The 11,443-nt window shown below is 34.6% G+C and overlaps 1 protein-coding gene across 1 annotated transcript in view; it reads left to right on the top strand.

Annotated features, from left to right (window-relative positions):
* MAGT1 (magnesium transporter 1) overlaps window positions 1-7,327 on the top strand; it is a 55,368-nt gene extending 48,041 nt beyond the window's left edge. The window contains exons 8-10 of the mRNA XM_081126776.1: window positions 700-774; window positions 3,829-3,919; window positions 5,291-7,327. Of these exons, the coding sequence (XP_080982902.1) occupies window positions 700-774; window positions 3,829-3,919; window positions 5,291-5,306 (182 nt within the window). The 3' untranslated portion in view covers window positions 5,307-7,327. The remainder of the gene's footprint in view (window positions 1-699; window positions 775-3,828; window positions 3,920-5,290) is intronic.
* Window positions 7,328-11,443: the final 4,116 nt, after the last annotated feature.

Genomic DNA, 11,443 nt, shown 5'->3' on the forward strand with positions numbered 1-11,443 from the left:
AATACCAGGCCGTTTTGATTACAGTGGCGTTGCAGTACAGTTTGATGTCCGGCAACGTGAACCCTCCTACTCTGTTTTTTCTCTCAAGATGGCTGCAGCTATTCAGGGTCATTTTGGTTCCATATAAATTTTCAAAATGTTTGTTCTAGATCTGTGAAATATGCTGTTGGTATTTTAATAGGAATTGCATTAAATTTATAAATTGCTTTGGGTAGTATGGACATTTTAATGATATTAATTCTTCCATTCCATGAGAAGTTATTTTTCAAATAAAAATTAGTTGCTCTTCTCTCTAAATGGTGCATATTTCATGTATGTTCTTTTTTGGAGGGTGATTGAAATATCCAAATGTCTAATACTTTAAAATGTGTATGAGGTTGAAGCAGAAATTTGAAGACTGTCCAGGAATGTTATTTCAAAGTACAAATTCAGGAAAACTCATAGTTCATCTATGAGTTATAGTGGGACATTTGTTTAAAATATCAATTTTTATTTTTACAAATAAAGTAATATTTGAACCTTAATGTTTTTATTGTATCTTCATAGTAAATATTCTGTGTAGACACAAGATTACTTATTTACAGTATTATGTAATTAAAAGTAGATTTATATATTTATTGTAATTTTCTTTATGAAAGAGTATGAATATTAAAGTAGTATGTCTTTTGTGTCTGTGAATTTCTCCTTAATTTTTTTGAGATGGTGGGGTTACCTTAGGGATGGTGCTTTTATGTGAAGCTGCTACATCTGACATGGATATTGGAAAGCGAAAGAGTAAGTCATATATGCGAATCTGCCTTTAATACTGAAAAAAAAACACACATGTCCTCTAATCACTTCCCCTCTTGTTTATAAGTATGTTATTTTACTTCTTTGCTGTTTTAAAAGTGGTTGAGTGTCGACCCATGAACCTGGAGGTCATGGCTCGATTCCCGGTCAGGGCACATGCCTGGGTTTCAGGCTTGATTGCCAGTGGGGGGCGTGCAGGAGGCAGCTGATCAATGCCTCTCTTAATTGATGTTTCTATCTCTCCCCCTTTTCCTTCCTCTCTCTGAAATCAGTAAAAACATATAAAAATTTTTAAAAAGCAAATTTAATGTTGGAACATAGTTCTATCCATTTTTAAAACATCTTTTAAATTGTATCACTTTTTTTATTTTTATTTTTAATATATCTATTGATTTCAGAGAGAGGAAGGGAGAGGGAGAGGAAGAGATAGAAACATCAGTGATGGGAGAGTCACTGATCGGCTGCCTCCTTCACATCCCCGACTGGGGATGGAGCCCGCAACCCAGGCATGTGCCCTGACCGGAAATCGAACCCCGATCTCCAGGGTCCTAGGGTGATGCTCAACCCCTGAGCCACACCGGCCGGGCTAAATTGTATCAAATTTTGAATCTTGTACCTCTCCTTTTTAACTAGAGTTAAGTAATTCACTAATAAATATTTTCCTCTACGTGATTTTAAATTTATAGTCTATGTTGTAAGTTACTTAACCATTCTGATTTTGTTAAGCATTTAGTTTTTTTCTTCCATTATGATAAAGTCTTCTTTAGTGACTATCATGATATATTAAGCTTTATCCTCATTTCATATTATTATCTTAAGGTAGATTCTTAGAAGTAGAGTGTGTGGTCCTGTGCATGATTATTTTCAATTCTCTTGATTTTTAAACTGATGATATCAAATTCTTTCCCCAAATGTTATAATAATTTAGATTCCTACTAGTGGTATTTAGGAATGCTTCTTTCACTGTAACTTTCTCAGCATTAGATAGCCTCGTTAACAAAGCATGTGTACATGTGTGTTTTATTGTCTAATCAGATAAGGGGGAGATGTTATATTATTTTGTACTTCTTTGGTTATTAGTGAAGTTGAGTATTTTCCTAAATGTTTATTAGCTGTTTGTGCTTTTCCTTCTATAAAATGTCTTTTTGTCTTTTGCCATTTACCTGTTAGAGTCTCAGTCCTTTTCCTATTGGTTTGCATGGACTTTTTATAAGAATATTCACACAGTGGTATTTGTTGCAAAGAAATGCTAACAATGTAACTTCATTTTACTTACATGAGATCAGTTTAAGTGCAAGTTTCCCTTTTGTGGTTAAAAAGTTAAATGTCATCAAAATTAACCTAGCTAAATAAAATCTATTTACTTTTTCTTCTAAAAAAAGATGACATTGGATTTCAAATTTGGAAGATACTTATTTTGCTACATTAAAATGAATTTTTACATGTTAGAAAAACATAACTAATGTATCAAATTTTTTTTAATCCTCACCTGAGGATATTTTTTCCATTGCTTTTCAGAGAGAGTGGAAGGGGGAAGAGAGAGAGGCAGACAGTAATTGGTTGTCTCCTGCATGTGCCCGACTGGGGCCAGGAATCGAGCCTGCAACTGATGTTTGTGCCCTTGGCCAGAAACGAACCTGGGACCCTTCAGTCCGCGGGCGGACACCCTAACCATTGAGCCAAACCAGCTAGGGCTAATGTATCAATTTTTTATTCGGTTAATATACATCTTTCAATTGCTTGACTTTTAAAAAATTGCCTATTTCAGTATTCATTACTGGGAAAAGGCCACCTGGGTACTACACTGCTGGCATGAATTTAAGTTGTAAAACATTCTGGAGATGTTAAAATAATCACAGTTTGATTTACTTCTAGGATTCTAGCCTAATGAAATAATCACAAATAATAATAAAAATTTCTTTAGCACTTACTGTGTACCAGGAACTGCCCTAAGTACTTTTAGATATGTTGTGTGAAAAAAGAATACAAGCATATACAGAGTGATACTGTATATACAGTGTCCCAAAAAAAGTATACACACGTTAACAGCTGATTCTGTTACATTTTGAGAATGAAATGTATTTTAATAAACACTGCCTTTATAATTATTCAAAGTGTGTATACATTTTTGGGGACACCCTGTATATATGTATGTGTGCATTTAATTAGTTAAAATGACTTTTCTACAGTGAGCATGCATTAATACTCAGAAAGAACATATGTTTAACTTTGACATTTAAGCCCCTAATCATATTGTGTGAAAATTAAAAAGGGAAAAAGAATTGTTCTAATATAAGAAAAATAAAATTTGTTTTTAGTATTGGCCAATTAATATATTTCCCTCAAGCTCCTATTTCTGTAGCACGCATGCTTTCCCACATCCCTCCCTTTATGCTTCTTAGCCAGCCTTTGTCCAGGGACTCAAAGAGTCTCAAGTTATAGGGATCATACTTGAGCATTATGGGGTCAGTATCTAGAGTTAAGGTCATTAACTACTATGCTAAACCAGAGCATATGAGATTAACGGAGAGAGCTATGAATTTAGGAATCACGGGTCCCCCCGTCATTTATATGAGGTATTCATGTTGAATGAGTTCCTCCTACAGGGTAAAGTACTTTCAGGTGAGACTGTCACAATGTTACCAGATGTCTTTAAGTCAGTATTTATCAATAATGCAAACAAGGCCACATTTACGGGGTTAAAAGGAGTTTAATAAGTAACTTTCTTGTTAGTAGTAAAATGGTGTTTTTAATACTAAATGCTTGATTGTCATGGCATTCAAGGAGTTCATTAATTCATACAATTAAATTGCACAACTATGTAAATGAAGCTACTATATTATATTGTAATGGAACAAATTAAAGCGGAAGGCAGAATCCTGAAGATGAAAGAATGGAGATGGAAAGTGTTGGAAAGTTGAGATTTACCAATAAGTTACAGCCCTTGTTTTTCACTTTTATGAGTGAGACTAAAATGTGTGCCCTGGTTTGTCATTACACTTAACATGCTCATTCTGCTCTGCTTTTGTTTTCCTGCAGTAATGTGTGTGGCTGGTATTGGACTTGTTGTATTATTCTTCAGTTGGTTGCTGTCTATTTTCAGATCGAAGTATCATGGATATCCGTATAGGTATGATTACTGTTCATTTATATAGCGATTACCTATGCTGACAAAGATCAGAGCTGAGCTGATGTTGCTTTATAATTTCTTTTCTTGTTTTTGCTTTACTTCTGGCTTGTAAAGCAAAGAGATAGGCTTTGATTTAATTTAGGTATGTTTCATATAAAATTAATTTAAGATAATTAGATAATGGACAATGGTATGTGATTTCTCGGGGACATCTTTCACGGTTATTCTAACATCACCTAATTTAATCTAGAAATCTATAAAACACAATAATTTGAACATTTTATATACCGTATCTGCTCACAATTCCTTGTCTGTATGCTATACTACCTCTTGAGGGGGAAATTATTTTTTAAATGTTTTTGAAGACTTTTCACTTCTACTTTTCAAGGCTCTTTAGACTCCATGAAGAGAACATTTGATTAAAATCCGGTTTGTGGAGAGTGTACGAAAGTGTTTAAGAACATCTTGCAATGTTCGTAGAGGTAGCTAAGGCTCAGGAAGGAAGTTACTCTCCTGGTTATAAGTGCTCGAGTTTACTCTGTTAATAGCCAAGAGAAATGTACCTACATAATTGGGGATGTTGTAATTTATCTTAGTTTTATAACCTGAGTGCCAGTTACTAAAATTCCTATTCTTTTAATACAACATTTTCCTGTTGTATAAATGATTATGAACACTTCGGGTAAAGGATATCAAGTGATATTTTTAAAACCTAAAGTCATTCTTCATATTTTTAACACAAGTTTTGTTTTGTTTGTTTGTTTTAACTTACCTTTAGTATTGAAAGTATTACTGTAGGTGTCCTCTGTTTTTCCCCATTGGCCCCCCTCCAGCCTGCATCCCCCCTGCCCTAACAGAAGTTTTTAATAGATAATTTTGAACAGCTCCCTGGTTGATTCATTATATTGTGACATTCCTAGATGCCGTTTGACCAGTGAACAACATAAATTTTTTTCTTGCAAACTTATTTAAGACTAAAACCTACTAGGTCTTTGATTCTTGACTTAAAATCTCCCAACTTTATACTTTCATTGTTCTAAGTATATTTTAAAATAATTTCTCCTCTGTAGAATACTAACTGGGATGCAAGGGTAATTTTGCTGGGACTTCTCTTACTTATTTAATCATCATGATTAATTCAATTATTATTTGGTGTCTACATGAGGTATTTTAACTTGAAGTTATGTCTGTTATATTTTCTCCTAAGACTACCTCAGTACCTCAGGGTTTCTCACTTTTTGTTATCGATACTCAAAGTTTATGATACATATATCCGAACACTCTTTGCTCTGTTAAAATCAAGATATTTATTAGAAGTAAAGCCTACTTTTATTTCAGAGACTAATAGGTTGGTATATATTTTTGTTTCAGCTTTCTGATGAGCTAAAAAGGATCCCAGAGATACGTAGACACTGAAGTAATGGAAATTGAAAAATGAAAAACGTGTGTGTATGAAAAGAAGAAAGCAATTTGTGTATTTTGTATTACCTCTTTTTTTCAAATGATTTAGTTAATCATTTAACCAAAGAAGATGTGTAGTGCCTTAACAGCAGTTTCCTGTCAAAATCATGAAGTATTTGGATACAATTTTCCTCTTTACCTTTCCTTCTCAGTGAACTTTATGGAACATTTAATTTAGTAGTATTAAGAATATTATAAAAAGTTTAAAACTATGACTCCATCTTAATTACAGCAAGGTTCAAAACTGCTTTAGTTAACTTTTGGCCATATGATTTTACCTTATCCGGGCGTGGTCTTGACCAGCTGTTCCTGCATATGCCTGTTACAGATAACTACATCAAGAATCCATTCGTAGCTTTTCCATTTTTGCATGGATGTGTGTACTTTTGCACATCTTCCCTTTGAGCAGAGAAATCATATGTGCCCTGCGGTCTTCTGAAAGTAGAATACCATTCTTCAGAGTACATGTCTAGCCTTTAGAAAATAAAGGACTAGCCAGTCCTCCTCCATCTTTCCTACTGAAACACAGTGCTGGCTGTCTATGCTTCTTGGTAGCTGTAGATGTTAAAAAGTATCTCTAAATACAGGATTATGATTTCTGCATGACTATGGAAGTAACTACGTTGTATGTGGAAGGATTTCAGGTTCATTCTGTCTCTCTAGTTTTCTTTCATTTAAGGTGACCCACTCTATATAATAAAAAGGTAGCTTAGTGCTAAAAATCAGTGTAACTTAAAAATGGTCTAAAATGTTTCTGCAAATTGCAGATTGTCACTTATTTCATTTGTACCTAAGAGAAAAAGTAGGCTTATCTGGTTAATTTGATTTCTGTATTACAGTTACAACACATTTCAATAATCCTTTTGTTTAGGAAAAGGGCTCCGCTTGATTAAGAAAAGAAAGTCATGAAATATTGTTACTGCCTGTGAATAGAAAGTAAATGTTTCTTGAAAGCTGTTCTGTTTTTGCTGTTTTTTAGCCTTTATTCTCCGCTTTAAGTGGAGAAACAAACATTTAAAGAGGTTTTATTTGAATTTTGTCCTTTTTTCTGTCAGTGGAAATAACCATACGTGCTAACGAAATTTCTGTGAAGAATGAAAGTTGGTGGTTATCATTAGAGCTAGCTATAGCCTTCCCATAGTTATGAAGAATATACTGAAATGCCACTATTACGGAAATATGAGAATTATGATTGAGAAAAAAATTTAAAGGAACTTTAGAAGTATTGAATTAAAATAATACTGTGACTGCCTTGTACTATTTACTATCTAAAAGTCTTTCATGTGATCTAGAAGTCTTATATAATAGAGGTTTTCCGAAACAGATGGATATACTTGTCTGAGAAGAAATGTCTTATGTGAGGTTTTTTTGTTAGTGGATTTGGTGGGTGGAGGGATATAGTCAACCTTTTACTCTTTAATGGCGCCACGTTTTGTTAATTACTCCCCTATAAATTTTGTGATTCTGAATTCCTTATCTGCTGTTCTTGTACTTGTCTCAGGCCAAATAAATTCATGCTGTGATTCTTATGAGACTTGTATTAAGATGCCCTGATTTGTACAGACTGACCAGGAGAATACTACTGCCATGTAATCTGTATAGCTCCGGATAATTTGCCATGAGCATTGAAATAATGAAAGTTGTTTGCATTAGTTTTATCTCTCTTAAGAGCACATTCTTTTTCTGTAAGAAGAAAAGTTGCATTCTGGCTAAAATATGTAGAAAGCAGATTTACTACACTTAGAATAGTGTTAACTTTGTGGAAATTTTGAAATTAGCTTTCATCTGAAGTGCCTTAAGTAGACTTTACTTTTCTAGTAATGGTTTAAATATTATTTGTTATGCATTTTTAAAATACTATTCAAAATGACACATTGTAGTGGCAAAGATAACCAAATGTCTGGCTGTTTGCTTTTTGACCATACCAATAAACTTTTACAATCTAAATTCTGAGTTTTTTATTAACATCAAAAGAGGGGTGAGTTTAAAACACTGAACTGGTATTGTAATATTAGGATATTCCATTTTAAAATTATAATTAAATTATTGTCCTAATTGCAGTGAATTTGATAGACCAATGTCCTTAATATTTCTCAGTTGAGTTGCATCTTTTAGGATTCCATAGCTATCCTTCGTTAGTGTTGTCACCCATTAGATTAGTCAAGATAAGTAGATGAATAGCTATTTTCAATGGTTGATCTAGCTTTTGTCCCAGTCAGTGAACACTCTGACTAGGTAATTCCCTTTTGGTACTAAATAATTGATTTGAAACAGTTAACAAGACAGATTATCAAGTTATATGAGACTGGACAACAGTACACTTGCAAACATGGAGTAGAAACACTGGCTTTTTAAAAGTAATCATTTTTTAATGTCTTTATTGAGTTCAGAGAGAGGAAGGGACAGGGGGAGAGAGAGAGAGAAACATCAATGATGAGAGAGTCATTGATCGGCTGCCTCCTGCACGCCCCTGACTGGGGATCGAGGCTGCAACCCGGGCATGCGCCCTGACCGCAAATTGAACCACAATCTCCTGCTTCATAGGTCGATGCTCAACCACTGAGTCACGCCCTGCCAGGCAGAAACACTGACTTTTAAATAACTGTTAGTCTTTGCTCTTTCTCTGTCCAGGTATGTGACCATAGGCAAGTCACTGGAACCTCTCTGGACCTATTTCTTTATTCTAATGTGAGTGGAGTGGACTAAATCACCTCAGTGTTCATTCTAGCACTACTGTGATGCAAAATATTAAAGATGCATTTAAAATCATTGGTGATTTTTCATGTTTGGTGTTGAATTAAATCAATTGAAATGGATGTTTTGTAATCAGATTTATGAGGAAGCTATGAAATGCTTGTGGAGGCCATTATATCTGTAAATTGTTTAAGAATATGCATTAAAATATGTTTTAGAAAGGATACACTTGAAACCAATATGTTAATATCACATCTTGATTTAAATGGGTTCTGCCCAATTGTAAGCAAGGATAAAAGATCAAGAGGGGGAAGAGGGGAGGGCATCTGTAATACTCTCAACAATAAAGATAAATTTTAAAAAAGGATAAAATCAAAAATTGTAATAGTATGCTGATATTATAGAAACTTAAAATCAAAAGAATCTTAATATTTAATCAGCCCCTTCATTTTGACTGCTAAAAAACCTGCCCAAGAGAGGTGAAACAATTTACTGAAAGTTATTCCAAGGAAATGCCTGCGGGTGTCCCATTTACTGCAAATTCCCTGTGGATAAGGTTTCACCTGGAGATATAAATTACTCCCTAGAGAAGTGGAAACCGTAGTTTACCTTGATTGCTTCCTGACATCTAGATTGCTGGGAGAAGGGTCCTAGTGAGAGAGGCATTACACAACGGGCTGATACAGGCTCCAGAAGAATGGAGGAGTTTCTGGTATGACTCCCTTTAATCTGTGAAAGTAGAATTTAGGTGAGGAGACAGAAAGGCTTTTATTCAGAAGGGAGGCAGGAACAATAGCCTAGAGATTATTCTTCTGAATCTTGTGTGTTGTACATCCCTTTCACTCTGTGTTTTCAACTTTTCCTGGATGTAATTATGGGGAAAAATACCAATGACTGTCAATTATAAGAGAAATACAAATAAAATCCACACTGAGATACCACCTCACACCCATTAGGATATCTACTATAAAAAACACACCAGGAAATAAGTGTTGGTAAAGATGTAGAGAAATTGGTAACCTTGTGCACTGTTGGGTAGTAGGAGTCTGAAGTGGTGCAGCCACTATGGAAAACAGTACGGAGGTTCCTCAAGAAATTAAAAATAGAAGTACCATATGATCCAGTGATCCCTCTTCTGGGTACATTTCCAAAAGAATTAGAAGCAGAATCACAGAGAGATATTTGCACACCTATGTTTATAGTAGCATTATTTCCAAAAGCCAAAGAGTAGAAGCAACCAAGTGTTCATGGATGGGTGAAGATGTGGCATATACATACAATAGAATATTATTTAGCCTTAAAAAGGAAGGAAATTCTGACACATAACACGGATAAACCTTATTCGGACATTATGCTAAGTGAAATAAGGCCGTCATAAAAAGACAAATACTATATGATTCCACTTATATGAGGTACCAACCGTAGTCAAATGCACAGACAGGAAGTAAATGGTGGTTGCCAGGGGCTGGGGAAGAGGTAATGGAGAGTTATTGTTTAATGAATACAGAGTTTAAGTTTTGCAAGATGACAAGAATTCTCGAGGTTGGTTTCACAATACTGTGAATGAACTTTACACTGCTGAACTACACATTTAAAAATTGTATATTTTACCACAATTCAAAGTTAAATGCTAATGCCTCAGCCCCAATCCAATATTGTCATATCCACAGTCACTTTGTATTTGATCATTGTCCTGAAAACATAAATACAGCTAGACAGAATATGACTCGTAGTAGAGATGTTGAAGCATGGTCTTCAGGTTCTTTTGGGTGATAATTTAAAGATATTCAGATAAACCCTGCCTGTGGAATCAATGATGTTTAGTATATTCCAATGAGTGCTTTGTAAATAATCTTCAGCTGGAGCAAAACTCACTAAGAGGTGTTGGCTCCACCCAATATCCAGACTTAGAAATGATCCATTTTATTCAGACCTTCCAATTTATAATTCCTGGCCATGTCTGTGTGGCCAGCAGTTGCAGCTAGAGAACTTTGGGTGTGAAGTTCTTTTTATGATCTTCAAATAAAATAAATGAAATGTTTTCTCCCCCTCTTATCATTTCTGGGAAGCTTTCCTGACCTCCCAGTTTGGGTTCTGTAACCTTCCTGTCTTCTTTGGTGCATGCTGATCTCTGTTACTCTAATTGCCTTGTCCCTCCCCTAAACTGTAAACTCCTTGGGAGCATGGGTATTGTCTTATTGACTTTTGAATCTTCTAAAATGCCTGTGGTAGGACATGCTCAGTAAATCTTCATTGATTAAATAAAGAAAAAAAGATCTTTAATCTCAAGTTGCTTACTGTCTTGTGGTGGAAACATGGAAACAAACGTAAACAAATGCAATTCTTTGCACTAGTGGGAAAATGTTATGTCGTGGGCACAGAGAAGGGTTTGATCACTTTTTTTGGATTGGGGTGCGAGGGAAAGGGAGAGGTTTCTGTGACAGGAATTGAAATTTTAAAGGGTGATTACTTCATAAGTTAGATTTTTTTAAGTACGGAAATGCCAAAATATTCTTACCAGTATAATATCATTTCAGTACTTTAAAAAAAAATCTAAAGTCATAGTTATTTACATCCTGAATCATACCCAAAGAGTTACATGGTACTTAAATTTTTTTCAATGAGCAAAAATTCACTACTTTAAAAACATTCTTACTCTTTTCTCTCTTACTGTTTTAAAATTATTCCAAGGTATCTCATTTTGACGACCAATTCCGAAGTTATTAGTAACACTGAACATCTTATATTTATTAGTCATTTGTATTTTCCTTAGAATCAATTTGGGACGCCCTCTAATTCCACATGTCTCCCATGGAATCTCTTTAGAATTGAGGCTGAGAAAGCTTGGGGGAACAGAGGGAATAGTAGAAAATTATGAGAAGAAAAGAAAAAAAGAGGGAGGCAGGTTTCCAGGACCAAGTCCAGGACCCAACTACTACTCTTAGAGGTTAGAGTTCCTCCTCTTTCCTTCCTTTTTCCCCATTGAAAGTGAAATTTATTCTCACAATCCTGACGCCTCCTCACCTTTTTAATTAAGATTTTCTTCCTTAAACACTCTGTTTGGAAAGACTCAAGCCAGAATTACATAGAATCCTTAATCCTGTTCCTGGCCCTTTTTCAGGTGTAACATCTGAGGACAACATGTACATAACTATGACAATTTTACCTCATACATTTATAAAAAAAACTATGTTTTAGTAAATATACAAAATAAATGCTAAAATACCAGCATTACCATTTTGATATACTATTATACATATTAGATTGAAGTTCCAACAGCTTATCAGAAGAAAGGGAGATGGATTTCCCTGATAGTGACTAGCTAGCTAGTTCTGTCAAATGTTAATTCAGATGAAGATAGTATTAGGA

Source organism: Miniopterus schreibersii (assembly GCF_964146895.1).
Source record: "Miniopterus schreibersii genome assembly, chromosome: X".
Classification (NCBI taxonomy): domain Eukaryota; kingdom Metazoa; phylum Chordata; class Mammalia; order Chiroptera; family Miniopteridae; genus Miniopterus; species Miniopterus schreibersii.